The sequence below is a fragment of the Microcaecilia unicolor genome, chromosome 5 (assembly GCF_901765095.1).
Source record: "Microcaecilia unicolor chromosome 5, aMicUni1.1, whole genome shotgun sequence".
Lineage (NCBI taxonomy): Eukaryota > Metazoa > Chordata > Amphibia > Gymnophiona > Siphonopidae > Microcaecilia > Microcaecilia unicolor.
In genome coordinates this window covers 74,382,354-74,406,013 of record NC_044035.1, presented here as the reverse complement: position 1 = coordinate 74,406,013, position 23,660 = coordinate 74,382,354, and the positions used below count along the sequence as shown (strand labels likewise).

The following is a 23,660-nucleotide window of genomic DNA, read 5'->3' as shown; positions in this document are numbered from 1 at the left end:
ACCCCAGAGGAAAATCATAAACAATTATGTTAATGCCAAAACTACTGAAAAAGATAATCATCAACTAAATAACATGTGCAGAGAGAAGAAAACATAAGGCTCCATTTACTTAGGTGCACCAAAAAATGGACCTGCGCTAGTGTAGACGCATGTATTGAATGCACGCAGGTCCATTTTTCAGCACACCTGCAAAAAAGGCCTTTTTTATGGTCGAAAATGGACGTGTGGCAAAATGAAAATTGACGTGCACCCATTTTGGACCTGAGACCTTACCGCCACCCATTGACTTAGCGTTAAAGTCCCACGCATTAACTGGGCGGTAATCATCAGCGTGCATACAATGCCAATTACTGCTCGGTTAGCGCCACGTGCTGGAAAATAAAAAAATATTTTCAGGAGCGCATAGTGGACGCACATCAAAAATGGCCATGGTAGCCAGGCGGTAGTTCAAAATTGATGCACACAGGACGCACGTATGTGCCTATGCGGCTTAGTAAAAGGGCCCCTAAGTGATTATGGGGCCCTTTTACTAAGATTCATAGGCGCGTACTTGCATCTTACGCATGTCAATTTTGAACTACCGCCTGGCTACCGTATGGCCCGGGCGGTAATTTCATATTTGGCACATGTCCGCTACGTGTGCTGGAAAATATTTTTTATTTTCTGGTGTGTGGCGCTGTGTGGTAATCAGCATTGTACACGTGCTGGCAATTACCGTCCGGTTAACTTGTGAGACCTTACCGCTAAGACAATGGGTGGCGATAAGGTCTCAGGCCCAAAATGGATACGCATCAATATTCATTTTTACTGCGCGCCCATTTTTGGCCAAAAAAAAGAGGCCTTTTTTGTAGGTGTGCTGAAAAATGGACCTGCGCATGTCCAATACACACATCTACACCAGCACAGGCCATTTTCGATGCACCTTAGTTAAAGGACCCCTTAGCTTCTTTACCCGGGTGGTTATCAAAAATTCAGCCAGAATAAGTTCTGATTACATCTGCTGTAACACCATGCCATTTCCTGTTTTTTTTTTTTTTTTTTTGCTGCAGTTGTTTTTCACTGCAGTTGGTTTCAGAGGTCTTATTGAAACCTGTGATAAAGGGGAAGACCATCTCTGTAGGCGCCCCAGGCTTTTGAAATTGTACATATGATGTCCTGGGTTAAGGCCATAGGTTAGAGCATTTTATTTATTTGTTATTTATATTTTACTCACACCTTTTTCAGTAGTAGCTCAAGGTGAGTTGCATTCAGGTGCTCTGGATATTTCTCTGTCCCAGGAGAGCTCACAATCTAAGTTTGTACCTGAGGCAATGGAGGGTTAAGTGACTTGCCCAAGATCACAAGGAGCAGCAGCGGGATTTGAACTGGCCACATCTGGATTGCAAGACCGGTGCTCTAACCACTAGGCCACTCCTCCAATTTTTGCAATTACCTTTTTGTGAGTGCCATTTACAGACTTCCCTCCTATGTGTGTACTTTTGTCTCCATGCATCATTTGCAGATATATGAACCACAACAAACACCATTTATCATTTCCAAAAACTTTTAATAAACAATTATCAGATGATAAAACCCAATATGGCCATTGTAAAACACTTTAAAATTGAAGATAAAAACAAAGGTACGATATTAATATCTTGCTTTTCAATAAATAATGAAATGATAAACTATGTCCTTTACTCAAAATGAAAAATCTCTCACTGGACTTAACTATAACAAGAATGATAGTTTCCACCAACTTGACTTATGGCAGTAGATGGTGAAACACGCCAATTTAAAAACTTACAACTAGTAACCAGATATATAGGGCTAGATTCTATTTATGGCACCTGAAAATTCTGCATGGAAAAAAATACGCCTGGGTGTATTTTGTAAAGTACACATATATTTTATAGAATAGGCTTAAATTTTGGCACAGTATATTGAATAATTCCAAGTGCCTCTCCACATGACCAAATATAGTCGTGGACATTTATGCCATGTTTTATTTGGCATAAATCCCGACACCTAAATTAGGCACAGAGTTGGTGTATTCTGTAACAATGCACATATTTATTTATTTATTTGTTACACTTGTATCCCACATTTGCCCACCTATTTGCAGGCTCAATGTGGCTTACATATTGCTGGAGGTGCGAATGCAGACTCCAGTGTAAACAAATGCAGAGTGATGTAGAGATAAGATAAGGTTCATGTGGTATAGCCACATAGGGACGTCGTACACGGAAGAGTTGTGGTGTGTCCATGATGTATTTTGATAATATTGTGTCCATACTGTATTTTGGTTTTATGAACAAATAAGTTTTTAGTGTTCTCTGGAAGTGTAGGTGGTCATATATAGTTTTTAGAAATGCCCATGCCCTGCCCATGAATACACCACCTTTTCAACTATGCCACTTACAATTTAGGTGCACCATGGTTCAGAATATACTTAGCGAGTTGTGTGTGTAAATCTTAATTAAAGCCAAATAGTGCTGATAATTGCCTGTTAACATCCGACAGTGCTGATTAGCTAGTTAACCAATTAAACTACATGCATTGTTATAGAATACGCTTCGATTTCCACATGGAAATTAAAGCGCCATGTATAGAATCCTGGGGATAGTGTTCACACTGTAATTTTCATAATAAGAAAGGAGTATTAAATTCTAATTGTTAAACAATGAACCAGATGTATTTAAATAAATGTATGTAAAGAAACTGGCATAGCAATCGATAAATTGACAACATCTAAATATTAATGGATCTTTATACTTATTGCTTAAAAAAAGCATGAAATTATCTTGGAAAATTTAGAATCAACCAATCGACACAAAATATCAAGCAATCCTTACAAGGAGCCCCTGCTGGAGCTATTCAAGAAACAGCAAACAAAAAAGAAGAAATAAACTCCGCAGCAGATACACAAAGAACCAAATTACGGAGGTGGCCAAAGGATTGGAGACTTGAGCCACAGGTGCAAATTGAAAGACCTTTACTGGATAACAACTGACCCTACATATTTGTGTTTCAGCAATGTTGCTGTGTTAACTTGTGGAAAAAGGCTACTGCGTGACTGCATTAAGGGATTTCGTGATAGTTTGCCTGTTTTCATGCATTGAACTGCATTCTACTGAATTGTTCAGAATTTTTCTGTCAGGGGCATGGTATAGGCAGAGAGTAGGCGTGGATGCTCTAACCAGCTAGTTCATTATACTTACCATTACACTTATTTAGGGGCCCTTTTACTAAGCTGCTTTAAGTGCTGAGGCATGCTTATCCCCGGATTCTATATAGTGTGCCAAGAGTTTTGCGTGGTTATGCACTTAAATCTAGGTGTATTCTATAACTATGCACGTAGATTGTTTTAACAAACTGTTAAGCATTAACAGCTCTTAACAAGCAATAACGAGCACTAATGGGCAAAAATTAGAATTTACGCATGTACATTGCTAAGCATATTCTGTAATGTACTGTGCCTAAATTCTAATGCACCCAGGCAAAAAAAGGGCATGGTTAAGGGCACGGAAATGGGCATTTTGTGGGCATTCCAAAATCTATGCGTGTTGGTATAAAATATAGGCTAGTGTGCGTAAATCTACGTGTGGGGATTTACGCCAGCTTTTCATTGACGTAAATGGATGCACGTAGATTTAGTCACATGAACTACGCCTGTGTATTCTAAATACCGAGCGTAGATTTAAGCACAGTATTTAGAATACGCTCAGGTGTGATTGCCTACTGCACATTAATTTTAGGCTCCAAATATAGAATTGGGCCCTTAATGCAGGAAGAATGGCCTAGTGCAGGGTGTGCTACAGCAATTATGCATTATTTTTTCCATTTGCACCTGCTATGCGAGTGGTATTTATTTATTTTCAACTTTGATGGGGCATGTCAGCGGTGGATAATGGGCATGGAGGCACTATTCTAATACACTGATATTACCAGTGCTGTAACTGGTTAGCGCATGCGTAACATGAAGGTGCGCTAAGCCCATTTAATAGTACAGCTTAGCAAAAGGGCCCCTTAACCAGTTAGCTAATGCAGAGTTAACATGGGACCACTTACTGCCTCCTAAATAGGAGACACTAAGGGGTCCTTTTATGAAGCTGTGGCAAAAGGGGGCCTACGCTGGTGCTGGCACTTGTTTTCGATGTGCACCGAGGCCCCCCTTTTACCTCAGTGACTAAAAAAGCAGGTTTCCCTTTTCTTAAAGAAATGGCCGTTCGGCAAGTGGCCATGTTGGGGGGGAAGCACTTACTGCCTCCCATTGAGGAGGCGGAAAAGGCTCCTGCGCTAACCTGGCGGTAACCACCGGGTACACACTGGTGCTACAAAAATTGAAATATTTTTGCAGCGCCGGAAATGGCACGCACTGGGGGAGAGAATTACTGCCAGGTGGTACTTCCCTTTTAGCAAGCGGTAAGCCCCAGATGGGCTTACTGCCACTTTGTGAAAGGGCCACTGAGTGCTTCTGAGAGCAGGTACCATGCATTAATCTGCAATAAAATAAGAGTAGCAGTGCCCTTTCTTAATACAGGGGTCAATAGTTAGCCAGGGGCATCAGCATTTTGCTTACCATTGCCAGCGTTATGCCCAGAAATTCAATGCCGTGCCATGTCTGGGTTTCAGCATTGAATTTCTAGGATTGCAGAGCAGGCTAAAGGGTAGCCAGTTAGGCATGATATTCAACACTTAACCGGCTATGGGGCACTGCATAAAGAAAGGACTGACTTTTATGTGCTCTTACCTATGTGGTGCTCTTGGGCGGTTAAGTGCTGATTATCAGCAACTAACCAGCCAAGTGCCAACTTCATCCCGGAAACACCCCCAAAATAGCCAGTTTTCAGTTTGGCGCTAATCAGACATTTTCAGTGGCAGTAGCACAGAAGAAGCAATTTAACCATCCAGGAGCCATTCCTGGCCAGTTAAATCACTTTGAATATCAACCCCCATATATATGTTTTGGGCTTGCTGCACATTATAATTCTGCTGTATAGTGCATTAGGCCCAAAAGATAATACATTGTTGTAGAAAGGCACCTTTGCTTAAAAAAAACATGATTAAATATAAACATTATGAAATTTTTAGCAAGAAATATAAGAAACCATTAATATTTAAATGTCATTTTTATAATTGGCGTACTTTCACCATCTACTTCTATAAGTCGGGCTGGTGGAAATTATTTTACTTTTTGCTATTGTTATGTTCAGTGAGGGATCTTCCATTTTGAGTAAAAGACATAGTTTATGTTGTTTTATATTGTTTTTTATTTTTTATATTCTTTTTCATGTCTCATATTCTTTTTTTTTTTTTCACAGTTTTCAGTTATTATCTATGAGCACTGTTTTCACGCTAGTGTTTTTAGCACACGCTGACCATGTAGACGCCCTTTGTAAACAGGGTCCTATGTTTGTTTCATTATTCATGGAAAATATTAGTATTGTACCTTTGTACTTATGATTTACAAATGTCAGATTTTATCATCTGCTTTTAACAAAATGGTTTATTAAGGGGACAGTATTCAAAGCGATTTAACAGGGCAAGAGAGCTTCCTGCTCTGTTAAATCACTTGTGCCTGCCTATCCATCAATATTCAACAGTGCTTACTAGGATTGTGCCACTGAATGTCAGCACTAACCATCTCTGCACTGTCCAATTAGTGCTGGGGCGGTCCGTGGGCAGAGCTTGGGTGAAGCCAGTAAACTGGTTACCGGTGATGTTCAGACAACCAGTTAAGTACACAAAAAATGTTGTCCTAACTTTATCCACCTAGCTAAGGGGCCCTTTTACTAAGACGTGTAGGGGCCTACGAGCATCCAACGTGCGCTAAATTGGAACTAGTGCCCGGCTCTGGCACGCCCCGGGTGGTAATTCCATTTTGTATGCTCATCCAAAGGACGCGCTAGAAGCGCTTACCTGACGGTAATTGGCAGTTTACGTGCACTGGTCACTTACTGCCCAATTAGCGCGCGAGACCTTACTGCTAAGTCAATGGGTGGCGGTAAGGTATCAGGCCAAAAATGGACACACGCTGGTTTTAATTTTGCTGCACGCCCATTTTTGGCCACAAGAAAAAAACATGACTTTTTTCCAGGCACGCTGAAAAAAAATGACCTGCATGCGTAGAAAACATGCGCCTACACCAGCACAGGCCACTTTTCAGCGTGCCTTAGTAAAAGGGCCCCAAAGTTTGCACTGGTCTGAATATCAACTGGTATGTTGTTAACCTCTGGTTGGTCACTGTGACCAGATATTCAGTGCCAGAGTCTGGCATGGTCCAGCATTGAATATCTGGACTTAATTCAGCTCAAACCCACTTGGAGTATTGTGTTCACTTTTGGAGGCTGTATCTTGCTAAATGACATAAAAAGATTTGAAGGAGTTCAGAGAATAGTGACGGAAATGGTATGGAGTTTGAGTTGCAAGATGTAGGAGGAGAGATTTGAGGATCTGAACATGTATACCCTGGAGGAAAGGAGAGACAGGGGTGATATGATAGAGGCATTCAAATATTTGAAAGGTATTGATCTACAAACAAACCTTTTCCAGAGACGGGAAGGTGGTAGAATTGGAGGACATGAATTGAGGCGGAAGGGGGGCCAACTCAGGAATAATGTCAAGAAGTACTTTTTCACAGGGAGGGTGGTAGATACCTGGAATGCTCTCCCGCAGGAGATGGTGGAGATGAAAACAGTAACAGAATTAAAAAATGTGTGGGATAAACACAAAAGAATCCTGTATGGAAAGCATGGAACCAGACAAGCTTAGCGGTAATTAGATGGCAACACCAGTAATTTGGAAGCAAAGCCAGTGCTGGGTAGACTTCTATGGTCTGACCATGGCTGAACAGATTCAGCTTCAGTAAGTGGAGAATAGGGGTAGATTGGATGGATCGTACAGGTCTTTATCTGCTGTCATCTACTCTGTTACTATATGTAACCTGTCAGTGGCTTTAAAACCGTTGATAACCTCAGGCTGAATACAATTTCCTCAAACTTTTTGGGCACTTTATATAAAGGAGCTAATTGCTGTGGGTCTTTTTGTAAGCTACTGCACTTGCCTCTCTTTTTTGGTATCCTTAGCAAATATTCAGAGAGAAACTATACAGATATCTTTAAGATTGCTTTACAATAAGTGGATAAGAATGTACCTGTGTACTTTGCCACTGTGTGGTTTGTGAAAATTTCCACCATAGGGGTGTGGTTACCACTGTGGGCTACTGTTAAAACATGTTAGTTTACTATGAACTCATGCTGTTTTACCACAGGTCCCATTTTAGGTAATGCATCCTATGGGCCTTTTCACTAGGATTGTAAACCCTTAACCTGTATATAGTGCATGCTATCAAGCTACTGAGTAATGCGTTAAAGCATTTTGCAGTACTTTGTCTGTTTGCACATGCTAACGTGCGGGTTACCTACTTTTGAAAAATATTTTTGAAAGGGGCATGTCATGGGTGGAGAGTTGGCATTCCTGCATTATCCAGCTAGTATGGTAGGATTAGTGCACGCTAACTGGATAATGCAAAGTTAATACGGGAGCACTTACTGCGCATAAATGGCAAATAAAAAATGCCATGTTAAATCTGGGCTTTGCACATGGTTAAATCCCATTTTAGAACATGTTAAGGGCTAGATTCTATATATGGCACCTAAAAAAAATCATCACTGAAAAATACCCGCATCTATAGAATACACCTTAATCAGAGATTCGTGTGTAAATTCAGGCACAGACATTTGTACCAATGAAAATGTGGTGCGAATACCCTGCCTAAATTTACATGTTGAGCACCATTATTCTGTAATTACATGCATAACTCAAAGCCATGCCCCCTTCCACCCTGAAATGCCTATGACCTTCTCATTTCTGCGCCCTTTTTTGGACCACATGTAACTTTTAGGCATGGATCCTGCGCCTAACGTTACGCATGTTGGGCTTGCTAAAAAGCCAATTAAATTGCACACGCAAATTGGAAATGCATTTAAATTTGCACATACAATTTTTGGTGACCTTTACAGAATCAGGGGGTAAGCCCAGATTTCAGTGCACTTTAGTAAAAGGGCCCCTAAGTCAATTAGGGGTCCTTTTACTAAGCTGTGGGAAAATCCACCCCCCCCCCCCCAAAAAAATGGCCACAGGGTGAGATAACTCTTTACCGCATAACCATGCAGTAGGGAGCCCTTACCACCACCCACTGAGATGGCGATAAGGGCTTCCACGCTAACCCATTATTGCCGGTTTATTGCCACGCAAGCAATTTCTGAGGTTTTTCTTTTCCCCCAGTATAGCACACATTACAATTGTCTACTAAAACAAATGCGTGAAACTAAAAAAAAAAAAAAAAACATTTGGGAAAAAATTGGGAAAAATGAAAACTAATCAAAAAGTCTTTCTGGTCTGCACACATCCCTAGCGTGCACGTCCCTCCCCATTTTAACTCTGTCCTGGAAACAACTCACAATAGACATGCTTTTACAGTTAAAATGACGTTTTGATTATTGCCCTATTTATAACCAAAATAGTATGCAAATATATAGGGAGCTCAACAACAAAAAGACATATTTCTCACATAGCACTCAGCTGCTGAGTTTACTGTGAACTTGTGATCTGAATGAACTTTTCTAAACTTCTACATTTTTCTATAAATATCCTAAACAGTACAGTTTTAAGATTGACATCTGCCTTGCAAATTTCATAAGCTATGCACTGCAACAAAAAGTTAATCAGGGCAACTCAGGGGTTTATTATATACTGTTTCCTGAAGATTTACTCCTGTGAATAATTTTTTACACAACTATTTCACATGAGATATGGATCTTGGAAAATGCCTCTTTATAAATGCATAGACTCCTAGCGTTCTGCTTGGTTAGATGACACAGACCTGTAGTGGGTTCTTTGAAATTATTGTGTTGTGACCTGTTTGCACCCCTGAGTTTCCAGAACAAGGGGAGGGCTCTCTCCTAACCAGTAAGGCAATGGTGGGAAGAGCCCTCTTTTTCAGGGAAACTGGAGTAAAACCCCAATCCCAATCTACTTTTTGATTTGTGCTCCCCTAGTTATTGTTTCAGACAGAAGGGGAAGGACGCTTTAGCTGACCAAGCAATTGTATCACAAAGATGCATATAGGGGGATACCTGGCCCAACGCCCACATAGGAGTTGTGGCTGACTAAGCCAATGTTCCACTGCTAAGAGAGGCGTGAAAGAGTAAGAAAAAAAGGGCAATATCTCTGGAACAGAAAAGAACAGCATAGAACCAATGATCCTGGACAAGAAGGAAATGATACAGCTGATGTCCCCTGGATTTGGGCAAGGAGGGCAAGAAGGCAACAAGGTACCACACATGTGACCATATCTGAGTTCAAAATGTCTCTACAAGGTATTCTGGGGAAAGAGTTACTGAGAGGAGGAGTTTCCAATTTGTAAGGGACTGGGAGAGTCCAAGCGTAACCTAAGTGACTTGGCTGTTCAGCATTTTTTCTACTCTGTCATTATTTGACTTTCAGTAAATGTTTGATTCAGAACAAAGCCTGGTCTGGTCTGATTTATTGGGAAGAGGAGAAGGTACAGAGACTGTGGATTTTAGTGCCAATAGTCCCACAACAAAGACCCAAAGAGTTAAATCTGCAAGCTAGTGTCACCTCCCTCCAATAGAAACTAGCCACTGTTACATAGGATTTCCTATTTGCTTAAATTGCACTCAGTGGGCTGACTGCTAATATTCAAGGGCACTTTATTAGGCAGTGCCGCTGAATATTGGTACTAATTGGCTATCTTAAGGTGTGCAGGAGAGGGGCATTCTGGGGATGGTGTTGGGGAGGAGCCAGAAGATATGTGGGTGTCAGCTATCTTCAGTGCCAATGCCCACTAAGCTTAGCAACTAAATAGGACCACTCAAAAGGCTGTCCTAACATCGGTCGCTTAGCTTTGCAGGCACCAGCACTGAATTTTGGTCAGCACATGCATAGCTTCTGGGAAGTGGCCTGCATCTTTCACCCCTGCTACCCTCCATCCTGACCTTCCCCCAACCTGACCCATTCCGATCCCACACCCAGCTCCCACAATAGGACAAGATCCTCCCCCCCCCCACTTCCCAGTAGGGTCCCCCCTCCAAGCCTACCTGACCATTCCTGGTAGTTCAGTGAGTCCTCAGGGCAGGTGCAAGTGGGGGGCATGTCTTTATCTGTTGTAGGTGCCAGGAGTGGGGATCGATCAGGGGCAGGTCTTGATATGTTGAGAGGCCTGGGTGGGGATCAGAACTGGGGGGGTAGGTAGGGGATGGGAATGTGATGGGGTGAGTGGGGGGACTTGATAGTACCTTATGCAGGACCTGGCTGCTATTTAGCCAGGGCCCGAATAACTGCCTTGTGTAAGTCCTGAATATTGGCCGAGACCAGCATAACAGCTAGCAGCCAACACATGCCTAAAGAGCCTTGGATATTCAGTGCCAGTCCCTGTATAGGTGCCAGCATTGAATATTGGGGCCTAATTCAGCCCATGGTGGTCAGCGTTTAAAAATACACTGACCACTACTGACTGAATGTTGACTCAGTATTCTTTTGTGTGAAATATATAGTTCAGTGTTTGGAATTCCCAATGACTCTCCTGTTTTCTGCTTCACTGAGACACAGGGAAGCAGGATTTGATATTATTCCTTTTGCTAATTTAGAGGCCTGCTGCTTAGGTACTGCAATAGCAATCACTTTCAAAATAAATGTTAAATATTAAAGAAAAAGTAGTACATTTTGCAAACAATGCAAAATATTGTATTTTAGTTGTGAGGCAGTTCAGGTATGTACAGCTTATACATAATAAAGCTTAGACTTTTTTTGCATCAGCTAAAGAAGCAGTCATGGAAAAGTTGTATAGCTGTCATTGTTGGAATAAAACACTCACCTAGTGCATTTCTCATATTAACTGTTAAACGACATACATATGATGAAATGGATATATTACACTGCTGTAGTTTACAATATATATTTCAAATTTACAAAAATACAGAAAAAAAATCTCTTCCACTCAGATACTGAGCATTAACCCTTTGAGTACTAACTCCCACCTGCAACAGTGCAGAACACATTCCTCATTACATGTATAGTTTGAAACATTCCAACAACTAGAGTTCTCATATTTATGTATACTATTTGGAAATACAGTATGATGTGTTATGAATAAGCTGCAAATAAAATCATGATTTCCTGAAGCATGTAAAGATTTTTACATAATGAGCTCGTTAAATGAAAAGACTGGCAATTCATTAAGGGAGTTGCATGACTAATCCTTAACTGTACCATCCTTTACCCAAGCCAATATGAAAGAACAGCAATGAGTTTGCTCTACAGTGCTGTGCTTCTCTTTGTTAATTAGGAACTGTGCTGTGACTGAAGAAAGGGAAGAGAGGATGGGGATGTCCAAGGTGTTGTTGCACTGGAAGATGTGCCATCAGGCTAGTGTTAACAAATCTGATGCAGGTGTCCCATGGAAACAGAAAGGAAAATAGATAGTTGCCTTTGGATATTAATGGGTTTGTGAGGAGCCCAAGGAAAGCCAGTGCTGCAGCCGCTCTAACCTCTGCTCTTCCTTCATTGCTGACTAGTGTGTGTGGGTGTGGGTGTGGGGGGGGGGGGGGGGGGAGTTCAACAGCACAGCTGCATCACCAGCATGCAGGCGCAGAACGTTTTTGCAAACAGATTCCAAGAGTGTATTCTATCATCTGAGGATAATGCTATTTGCCACTGGAACGTCACTGAGCTTCTGCTGCTACACAACCATGGTGAGGTGACCAAGGAGGAGAACTAGAGGCTGATATTGGTTTAGATGAAGTTTGTATGAGCAGAAAGAACAGGGACCAAGACAAATCAAGGGGACTTGGGGTTTTTGGATTCATGCTGTTGGATTTGAGCGGAGAGAGGTTAAGGATGCATCATACTGAATAGTGGGGAGGGAGGACAGATAACAGGCAGAAGCAGGGCCACCGAGAGACAAAGCTGGTCCCAGGGCAAACAATCTTCAGGGCTCCTCTGTCGCCCCCCCCCCTTGCCACCGCTACTGCTCCCCTCCTGCAGCAGCGAATGAGAGAGAGTGCTCTGCTGGCTACAGGTCCTTCTTCCTGCCACGTCCCGCCTCCTGTGAAGCAACTTCCTGTTTCCGCATAGGCAGGATGTGGCAAGAAGGACCTGTAGCCGGCAGAGCAGTCTCTTTTGATTGCTGGCGCGGGGCCCTCCTTGGAGACCAGGCCCGGGGAATCTTGCTCCCCCGCTGCCCCCTCTTGGCGGCCCTGGGCAGAGGGTGTGTTTAGAAAGAAAGGAAGGGGTATTTGGGGTGGGGAGGGAAATAAGCATACCTTAGAGTTCTCTTGGAGAGTTTCTAGATATTGACAAAAAAAGGAACAAAAGAGTGTAAAATCAAGGGAATGAAGCCCTTAACACACAGCGTGCACTAACAGGCTATGGCAGAACCCATGCATTACCTATTAAAAAAAATATTTTCTGGAGAGGGTGTGTCATGGGCAGAGAGTGGGCATTCCTGTGTTATCCAGTTCGCTCATTAGGATTAATGCATGCTAACTGGATAGCGTAGTTTTAACCTGGGAGCACCACGCACCTCCAAAATAGGAGGTGGTAGGTGCTCCTGCATTAATGTTTGCAGGTACCATGCTCTAATGGGAATATTAGCATATGACCTGCAAATATATACAAAACAAAAAAAGCCCTAAAACAGTGTCACATTAAATCTGGGCTTAGCAAGCAGGTAAATCCCACCTTAAAATATGGTAAACCCAGATTTAGCTGCACTTTACTAAAAGGGCTCCTAAATGAAAACAAACTAGCTTGGGGCAACTTTATCATAAACAAATAATAAAACCATAGACCAAACACACTTAAACAATACATAAACCACAGCATCAGCTTCATAGATATATAACTAAAAATATCCACAAATAGATCTAATGCCCAACATGTTTCCGCAATAAGCCTGCCTCAGGAAACTTGACCTTTATATGGCTGATGCTTAATAAGGACAGTCAATCAAAGTAGTAATATGTCAGGCAGTGGAACTCCTTAAGGGATGGCCCGTAAGCAAGGTATGCCAAGCACTTTCGAAGATCAAAGTTACATCACATTCACAAGGCTGAATTTCAGTAATCAACCCATCATAGAGTATAATTGACAAGAATCAAAAAAATCTTTATAGAATTCAGCAGTAAAATGTGGCACAAGCATTAAATTCACCCTTGTGGACAAGCCTGTTAAAGTGATGTACCCATGATCTTCAAAGGTAGCATACCTAAGAAAGGCTAGCTCCTAAAGGCTATATTATTACTTTGATTGGCTGTTCTTGTTGAGCTTCAACCATATGAAAGTCAAGTCCTCTGAAGCAGGCTTATTGCCAAAACATGGGTGCTTGATCTCTTTATGAACATTTTCAGTTATGTATGTATGCATATAAATTGATTCTTTAGATTGCAATTTTATTATTTGTTTATGAATTAAAGTTTTTCATACATTTTCATTTATTGATGCTGTAGACTGTTGCTCTTTTTATGTTTTTTTTTTGGCTATCCTATCTATGCTATATGGGCAGTCTCTATTTGTCTTTATGTCTCCTGATATAGAGACCCAACTCTGGACGTCTGGAAGAGCACCCAGGAGCTCCCAACCCTACTTTCTTCTTTTTTTTCATACAAGAAGAGCACAGAGTGGACAGTAGGAAGGAGGCTAAGGTCACAGCCAAGAGGAAGCTGTCCTCTTACTGCTGCTGCTACTCCCACACCTCCTTCTCTGATTTGTTCTGATCAGCAGCAAAAACCATGGAAAGATTTTCTCAGTTCTTGTTTGGATAGGGAGTGGAGGAAAGGGGGAGTGAAAAGAGCAGGGCTTTTTTTGAGGGGGTACTGAGTACCGGCACCTTTTCCAGTGTCTCCTAAAATTGACCCATGGATCACAAGTTTTAATGAAAGAGCTCAGGCTCAAGACTCCAATTCTGCCTTTGTCATAGATTCTGTGACTGGTTACAGGGGGCCTGGCTATTGTGGAGTGAGTCCCTCAGTGATCACTCCACCCCTAAAGGGTGGCCTGGCATTTGAGTACCCGCACCTTTTTTGCTAGAAAAATTGCACTGGAAAAGAGAGAGCATGAATGTGTGCATATGAAAGGAAGATGGGGAAATTGAGAGTAGGAAGAGAGATGGGAGAGTAAGGAAGGAAAGAGAAGAGCAAGATAGGCAGGAGTGACTGAGGACAGTGAGAGTTGACAGCAAGAGTTATGGGTTCCACATTCGTTCAGTTTGAATTTTCTTATCACCAAACTCCGTCCATTCCCTCATCTTGGCACTGGTAATCACAAGGTTGGATTACTGTAATTCCCTGTATGCTGGCCTCCCACTCCACTTTCTAAAGCGACTTCAATAAATTCAATCTACCGCAGTAAAACTCATACCTCGGGCACACCGTTTTGACTGAGTTACTCCTCTCCGTTTTGAATACAGGCTCCAAGTCTCCTACCGTATTAAACTCCTTATGCTGACCTTCAAATGCCAGAATCCTTCTGCTCCTGCATACCTACATAAACTCTTGATCCCTTACTCACTCTTTCTTTGATCCTCCTCAGATAATTTGCTTTCTGTTCTTTCACCAATGGCTCCCCACTTTCTCGCAAGGCAGCTTTTAGCTACCTGGGTCCCAGATCTTGGAACAATCTTCCCTCATCCCTTAGAGAAGACATGCCCCTTCAATCATTTAAAGCACTTTTGAAACCTTTCTTTTCTCTACTGTTTTTTTCATCTGATTCATAGATTTTCACTCTTTCCCCCCTTCCCAACCCACAGTTGTAAACCACTTAGTCATGTGTATAGGCTCAATTTGTGGTCTGTCAAGTGTCTGAAAATAAATAACAAAATAGAGAGGGCAATAATGTGTAGGATTAAGAAGGTGATTGAGTGTTTTGGGAGAAGTAAAAATGGAAAGAGAAAGGAGTAGGAGGAGGGAGTAAGAGTGAGAAGACAGGGGGAGGAAGGAGAGGATAGGAGAGGAAGCAAGGGACAAAGAGGATTGAGTAAGACAAGATGAGAGAAAAGAGTAGGGAGAGCAAAGATGGAGGATGGGAAAAAAGGGAAAGAAATAACCATGGATGGCAGGAGACAGAGATGGAGAAGGCCTTGGATTGGCAAGGTTGACAGGAAGAGAAAATAGTCAGTGGAAAGAAAGAAGGAGATAATTTGTTTTAATAGGACTATATTATAAATCACATACCCCCAGATTCTGTAAAGTCTTGCACACAAATTTCCAACTAATGCCCACATTTGGGCAGACAAGATATAGAATAGTGGCAGTTGTGTGCCTAACTTGTTAAATGACGTGCCAATTGGCTTTAAATACCAAAAACAGCCCTTAAGTGGCATTAGTTGGTGTTAATTGGCACTAATTTGTAGTTACATGCGAAATTACAGTTTGTTGCTATTCTATAATCTTAGCGCCTAAATGCTATAGCACGTAACTACACTGGGGGCGTATACATGGGTAGGTCATGGGCGTGTCTTGCAGTTGCATGCTAAGTATAGAATACGATGATTTACGTGCGCAACTGCCAACCATTCCTGACATGGCATAAGTGCTCGCGCCTAAAGTTAGGTGCACACATGCCAACTTACCCTTTTCTATAACAGCAATTTTGCATACAGTTGCCATTATAGAATTGGCATTTAGCGCCCATATTTTTTGTGCTCTTTCTTGAATCTGCTTCATTCTTCACAACTAAAATTAGCTCAAATTAAAGGTAAAGAGGGGAGGGGTGTAATTCTGAACATCTGCCTTAGGCAAAGATAAAGCTGATCATGGTTCTAAGTAGGAAAATACCAATTTTTTTTTCAGTTTGTTTTCCTATTCTACATTTTGTTCTCAAATTATTTGATTCTTTCCTTTCTCCTTGGAAAATGACTATTTTCATGCAATGCTAAGTGTAATCTGCAAAAACTCAGGATTAAATATTCAGTGGCAAGACAGTCATGTGACTTTAAACATCTAACAAATGTTTAGTGTTATATGGAATTTTAAAGGCACTATTCATATAAATGCTAACTTTGAAAATTCACAATAACTTTAAATATTTATAATTATAATATTTAAACATTTATAATTATAATATTTAAATATTTAGATCTGCTATTTACCTGCTGTTAAACTTGTGGAGCACTATTTTAGAAAGGATATAGAGTGGGGAATTCAGACATTCAGGTCAGGATATGGAGAATTCCCACAATATTTTATACTAGTAAAAAAGGCCCGTTTCTGACAGAAATGAAGCGGGCGCTAGCAAGGTTTTCCTCGATGTATGTTTGAGAGTGTGTGTGAAAGATGGAGTGTGTGTGTGAGATAGAGAATGAGAGAGAGACAGAGACTGTGTGTGTGTGTGTGTGTGTGTGTGTGTGTGTGTGTGAGAGAGAGAGAGAGTGTGAGAGACAGAGTGTCTGTGTGTGTGAGACTGTGTGTGTGTGTGACAGAGAGAGTGTGATAGACAGAGTGTGTCAGAGAGAGTGTATGTGAGAGACAGTGAGTGTGTGCCCCCCTCTCGCAGGTCCCCCACCCCCTCGCAGGGCCCCCTCCCCACCCCACCCCCACCTCTCTGGTCTCAGGACCCCCTTCCCACCTCCCTCTCACCTGCCCCCCCTCCAGCCATCCAGGTCCAGCGACCCTTCTCTCCCCCTGCCCCCCTGCAGCCACCCATGTCCAGTGACCCTCCCCCTGCCCCCCTCCAGCCACCCATGTCTAGCAACCCTCCCCTTCTCTTCCCCCCTGCCCCCACTCCAGCCACCCATGTCCAGTGACCCTCCCCTCCCCCCACGCATCAAACCCCCTCACCACCCACAGCTGCCACTGGTAACGCTGTCCGGCCGCTGCTGCTTCTCCTGTTGAGCAGCAGCAGCCGTTACAAAAAGAAAAAAAGCAATAAATGTTTTTTAACATCAAGCACGGTACCGCAGACAGCCGTCAGGCATTGGCTGTCGGCTCTGCAGCCGCTCCTCCTCTTGCTGCGCTCCTCCGGGGTCTTACTCTAGGGGCAGTGACGTGGAGGCGAGAGGAGGAGTGGCTGCAGAGCCGACAGCCAATGCCTGATGGTGATTTTAAAAAGCTGTACATGGTGAAAACACAGATGCAACACCCACTTCCCCACCAGGTGTGTGGGCGCAGCTTTTTAAAACTGATGCTTGATACTCCCCCAGCACCAGTTTCTCCCATGCCCCACGGGACTGGAACTCTCCCAATACCTCCGTGGCATCAGAATCTCCCAATCTCCTCACCTAATCCTCCAATACACCCATCCTGGTCTCCCAAGCATCTGATCCCCCTCCCTACTCAAACATCCAGCCTCCCCCACTGCACCCCCAAAACCATCCAATCTCCCCCTCCTTCCAAAGCACCCTATTCCCTCGGTGACTCCACCCCCCCCCCCCCCCGAAAGAAGACTGGCAGTAAGAACTCCCCTAATATTGTGTTAATACTGCTGGAATTGAGGCTTTCAAATAAGGCCAAGATTACTGCTTGGGGTAGTGGTAGTCATTTTGGACCCACAGTCTAAACATAGGGATTGCTCCTATATTATCAGATAACAGCCAGGGTGGATTTTTGTTTTGGGGGGGGAGGGGGTGACTTGGGAGGGTCTTTAGTGCACTCTTTTTTCTAGGGGAGGGGGACTCCTGGGGCAGGGCTGCCTTAGTGATTGCCGGGTCCTATGGGAACCAGTTTGTGGGGGGGCCATTGGCTCTGCCCACAGTCTGGCATTTCCACCTGTCTCTGAACCCTCCACCTGTAGAGGGCTCAGGGTAGTGGCAGAAATTTGCATAGGCCCTCTGCTGCCAATCCTGGAGCCTGCTCTCTGCTGTGTCCCCCCTCCATTGTGAAAGCAGGATGTTACATCAGAAGGGGGTAGAATGTAGCAGAGAGCAGATTCTGGAGTTGGTGGCAGATGGCCTATGCAAATTGTTGCCACTGGCCTCTACAGAGAAGCAAACATTTTAAGATGGGGGGAGGGGGTTCATAGACAGGGGAATATACTGGGGCAGGACTCATAGGAGCATGGGGCTTTATGTGAGCCCCCATCCCTGTTACTCTTGCTTAAGGCTGACCCTGCCTGGACACATCAGGTACTTTGGGGATGTGGGATTCTGGGGAGAACAGGGGCTGGATCTTGGCATTGACACCTGACCCTTAAAGCAGTTAGTTATTTGTGCCTGGGGGACAGGTGTAGATGTCGATATCTAGTTTCTTGTTTGTTTTTCTAAACAGCATGGATCCCCTTGTGAAATCAGGAATCCAAATTGATATGTTAGGCCTGCTCTGCCCCCAAACCATGCACCATTTTTGGACTGATAAATTTGGCTATTCAAACCAACATTTTCTACACAATTGCTGAAAATCTTTTAGGAAATGCACTTCTGTGCCTAGTACTGCTACTGATAACATAAGTGCTTTTGAATATTGTTCTATTAGTGCCTGGTATCCAGATGTTTAAGGTTATGTCAAAACCACTTGTCAAACATTCTGTAAAGGGAAAGAAAGAAATTGGGATTTAATATACCACCTTTCTGTGGTACAATCAAAGCAGTTTACATATTATATATAGGTACTTATTTTGTACCTGAGGCAATGGATAGTTAAGTGACTTGCTCAGAGTCAAGGAGCTGCAGTGGGAGTCAGAGAACCCTATTCACCTAAGATGTCCTGTACTGGTACAACATGAGGATTTCTTTTCAGAGCAGAACTCCCAGCTGGATATTAGTTTTGCCTACACACATAGACATGTGTAAATGACCACCTCATACAGAAAACCTGGGCCTTCCTTTATCTCACCACTTTTCACTACATTGGTCGCAGGATTAGATCATGAGATTGTAAATACAATCCTTTGCAAAGCAAAAAATGGCCTACTTTATAAGAAAATGACCGCAGTCCTCAAAGAGTTAATGATAAAAACTGCACTGCTTGAACAGATGTGCAAAGGTAACTGTGAAACAGCTTACAGATGTGTTCAAAAGGCATACTTTACAAAGTGGAAAACTCATTGAGGCAAATTGCTCTGAGTTTGCACAGTGTCACATACAATGGGCATGGAGTGCATACTCTGCAGAGACGTCAGAGTGAACCTCTACCAAAGCTACCATATAACCTTATACAAAGGGTCGTGTCACTTCACCTAGAACAGTCATGATTTTCATCAGTTCATAATGCTCTAGATTAATACTAGCAGGGTTTTCACAGCCTTTTACAATACTGCTTTTTTTTTTGTTCATTTACACAGGAAACACAAGAAAACAACAAATGATATAGCCTGACATATGTCATGCAAAATACAATCAATACAGCACCACGGATGTAACAGAGACATTACCAAGTACTTCTCTCCAGCAAGAATACAGGGACAATACATCACATGAACTCATAGTCCTTATGTGACTGGCAAATCTTCAGAGGCAGTATCGCTTTTGTAAAAAATTGTAATAAGAAAGGCTATAAAATGTGGTAAGTTTAGTTCTGTTACTTCAGTTCTGATTTAAAACTTATAATGCAGCAATATTTTACTACAAAAATTAAGTAAAGTTTAGGATACTACTATGGATATACAAAAAGCCTTAAAGCTGACCTTAGGTTTAGAAAACAAGAGAAAATGAGTTAAAAGCAAGCACATTTTAAAAACATACTTACTTAAAACAAAAGGATATTGCCTCTTAAAATCGGTATTCTAGCCCAAAGTTTTGAAAAGCTTTTTCTTTTAAATCTTTTATAAAAATACATTTTGTTTCCCTAAATACTGCTATACTTTTTTTTTCTTTTAATTTCCTCATCAATTGAACAGAAGAAGATGTGGTAACTCTAGAATTTGCTGATGTGCTACAAAAACATGTAATGTTAATGCATTAAAAAATTAAATTAAAAAATAATCCTCCATGAGGTTGATTGTGATTTCAGTTAGAAAGCATTCGTTCAAAGATTTTAACGGCCTGCAGTATCAACTACACGGTAGTTTCATTTTTCCAAGGGCCAGTTTTGATGTTTCCTGTACTATCTGAACTGTAGATCATGGCTTCATGCATGTTCCCCTTGAGTAGTCCATTGTGATTAGCTGTATTGAAAGGGTATGATTGTCTTCGTGGATGCATCTCAAAATGACTTGCTTGGTGCACCATGTCAGTGTCTGGCATTTTGGCACAGTTGTATATAACAGTACTTGCATCACTGCTTTCAGGCTGGTTGATGGTAGGATACAGATCACTTTTTGCACAGCAGGACCTCCTGTGTCCTGATTGACCATTGTGTGCACTGTTTGGACTATCTGTGTGTGAACTGTGGATACTCCCATCAATGCTAGAAGGAATATGATAAGCATATTCTCTTTCTGTAGCAGATCTGTGCCGACTGAAATAATGTGGTTTAGTTCTGCTCTTCAAGCACCTGTGAACATGCATGTTAGGTCTGAAAGCCCCTTCGTTGTGTACGTGAATATGTGTCTCATCATTAAGAAGCTGTTCACAGTGAATCTTTGCACAGCATGGTGTAACTGGAGAAAGGCAGTTGACATGGTTTTGGACAGTCTGTAGATTGGTGAGTTTGCAGTGTCCAGTGGGTGTATGGTTACAAGCAGATGATTTATTAGGACGTGGTGAATCCTGAAGAGACATTGTATGAATTTGCGCATCCCCGTTGACATTAACCTTAGGGCGGGCATTTACTTGTACCGAATAGGCATTCCTTTTGGATGGGCAACAAGACCACCAACAGTGCCAAACATCGTCTCGCTTTGCACAGTGATGTATCAAAACAAATAGGCCCAAAGTCACACAAAATGCTCCATAAAGGCAACTAAAAATCATATCTAGGAAGTGTCTTTGAGACACTGCAAGCGCCCCAAAGGCCCAAGTGGCAGCAAACAGAAATAGAGTGAATGCAGCAGCTCGAAGTTGAGCTTTAAACGAATGTTCATTTTCTAGTAGCGAAGCTGAAATCATTGAACATGTGGTCTGGGAAACTGACCCAGAGTCTGGAATATGGCTGTGGCCCATTTCTGAATTGGCCAACCTCTGTTGTTCTTCTGTCCTTTCCTTTAATTCGTACTTGCGTTCCGGATGACGCTTCAACTGAACGTATGTGCAAAGAAAGTAAATGCAGGTCACTAATACAATAAATGAGACTGGTCCGTAAAATGCACCAAGGCTGGGCTCCCAGGCCATCCAACAGCTGAAAAAGGCAAAAGGAAAAATCACAGTGGTAAACAATTATGGAAAAACTAAAGTGCATAACTACAATTGAGAAATGTCAATTATTTCAAGGCATTAGGGTGTAAAACATTTTATATAAAATGAGGTCCATAGTCAAAGGGCTTGTCTGGCTAACTTTTGGAGGTAGTTGCATGACCTCCAGTAGCTGAAATTTCACAACTCTGCCTGCCCGGAGGATAAATTTAAGCTTTCTACACAAATTTTATTTTGCCAAAGAAAGTGGAGCTGTGAGGTGTTCCTGGGGCATGGCTTCACTTTGGCTGGTCAGCTCTGCTATTCAATCTTAGCAGACCAAAGTTCTCCCGATGATTCTGGCCTGTCAAATGACAGATTTTAAGGTTAACCAGAGAGTTTTGTTCCTGTAAACTTCACACATTAGTGCTGAATATCCACATGCTTAACATAATTGTCTCGTTAGTTTTAACCGGATTCAGTCAGCTGTGTACTGGTCTCTGTGTCTTATACTGATGAACCATCATTAATCAACTAATTTCATAGGCAGAATGTATAATGTGGAAAGAGTCCAATTTATTAAACGTTACTGATAGCATGAATGAGACATCCAGGTCGAGACATCTTAATTTCCAGTAGTATTTTATGACAGGCAGAGCCTGTTCTAAAATACACAGAGAAATGGACATTTATGTGACAGTTACTTGTGGCAAGACACCCATTTTAGAATCATAAATGTCGATAATATCAATGGGTCAAAACAGGCATATAAAAGTTTATTTTATGAAATATCAAAATAAACATTTATATGCTGGAATATATCGCCTGATATGAAGTGCTATTTAACCAACCAGGTTAAATCCATCTTGCCCTGAATATTAGCGCTTAGCAGCTAGTCTGGTCATCGGCTATGTCATGCGACATAGCCAGTTAGCGTCAATATTCATAGGCTGACCGGCTAAGTTTAGCGGCCAGATAGACCCGCATAAATAGCAGACCTATATTTGGCTGCTATAACTTAGCCAGTCAGCTAATGAATATCGACGTACGGCGTCAGAAACAGCTGATCACGCCAGGAACTGCATTGAATGAAGGCGCTACTCCGGCCCCGAAGAATTAGATTCTCTTTGGCGGGGCCAGCAAACAACAAGGTATTTGAAGCGGCGGGGCGGGCGGCGACGGCGGGGGAGTGTTGGTGGCGGGAGGGGGGTTCAAGGGGATCGTCAGGGGGGTCGGCGGGAGGGGGGTGCAATGTGGCGTCGGCGCCTGGGGGGGGCGGCAGCGGGAGGGGGGCTAAACAGTGCCCCCCCACCTAGGGCTGTGGCCCCCGCTCCTCGCGAGATCTGGCTATGCCCCTGATGGGAGCTACCTCCCCTAATCCCTGTACTGGAGTGCTGCTCAATAGGAGCACTTTCATGAAATCTAGACATCCTGGGCAGGAGGTGTAAACCTTGATGTTGATCTTTTTGGACACAGACATGGATTCCTCTTCTGAAATGGAGAATATAGGTTTATTTCTTTGGACACACTCAGACCACATCCTGTTGCCAGATACATGTTTTAGGCACGTATTTCCCAGCTTTGTAGAACTGAGATTTAGACATTTATGTAAAATAAACATCTAAGTGCCAGTTTATGCATCCAAATAGTACTTCTGAAATAAGCACTTTAATGTATTTGATAAATGTAAGGTCAGGTACTTCCTGTATCTCACAAGACATAGAAAGTATAGAAGTGAAGGAGTTAATGGTGAGAAATTTGGTCAGACAGTTAGTTCACAGTAAATATTTTGTTTCTCTGTGTTAACAATATGGGAAGATGTTTGGCACCCGACCTCCCCCCAACCTCCCCCCACAAGTCAGTTTACACAGCAGCATTGCAGTTGAATTTTATTAATGAGCAGTAACCGCACAATTTTACCACCCTTTAGTAAAAGGACCCCTAAGTGTCTGACATTCCCCTCCCTTCCTATTTGTAAGAATAAGGAGTTAGCGTTTGAAAAATTATAATACTTACTATGGTGCATTTTCTTTACTCCCATAATTATTGATATTTGTTGCTGCTGTAATTCCACAGATAATTAAAGGAACCCCTCCTCCAATCAGATAAAATCTGTAAACCAAAAATATGACAATTATGACCTCTGATTAATAACAACCTTCAGTAACTTGTGCATATAGCAAGCTGAATGAGTGCAATAAAAGACCTTTTGTTAGGTTTGTAACATTTGCTTGCTATTGTTTAAATATAATCAAGTCAGCCAATATTTATAACTATTTAACGACCAGGTATGGCTCCTGGTCAGTTAAATAGCTTTAAGCCGGCTAAGTGCTAATATTCAGTATGAGATATCTGGCTATCTTAGCTGAATATTTCCGCTTAGCAGCTAGCCTGGTCACTGGCTACGCTGCGCGACATAGCTGGTTACCGCCAATATTCATTGGCTGACCAGCTAAGT

The 23,660-nt window shown here is 42.3% G+C and overlaps 1 protein-coding gene across 1 annotated transcript in view; it reads right to left on the bottom strand.

The window, feature by feature from the left end:
* Positions 1-19,987: 19,987 nt before the first annotated feature.
* ADGRA1 (adhesion G protein-coupled receptor A1) overlaps positions 19,988-23,660 on the bottom strand; it is an 816,325-nt gene continuing 812,652 nt past the window's right edge. Inside the window, exons 18-19 of the mRNA XM_030202995.1 lie at positions 23,219-23,314; positions 19,988-21,209 (exon numbers count right to left, since the gene is read on the bottom strand). Coding sequence (XP_030058855.1) covers positions 19,988-21,209; positions 23,219-23,314 — 1,318 coding nt within the window. The remainder of the gene's footprint in view (positions 21,210-23,218; positions 23,315-23,660) is intronic.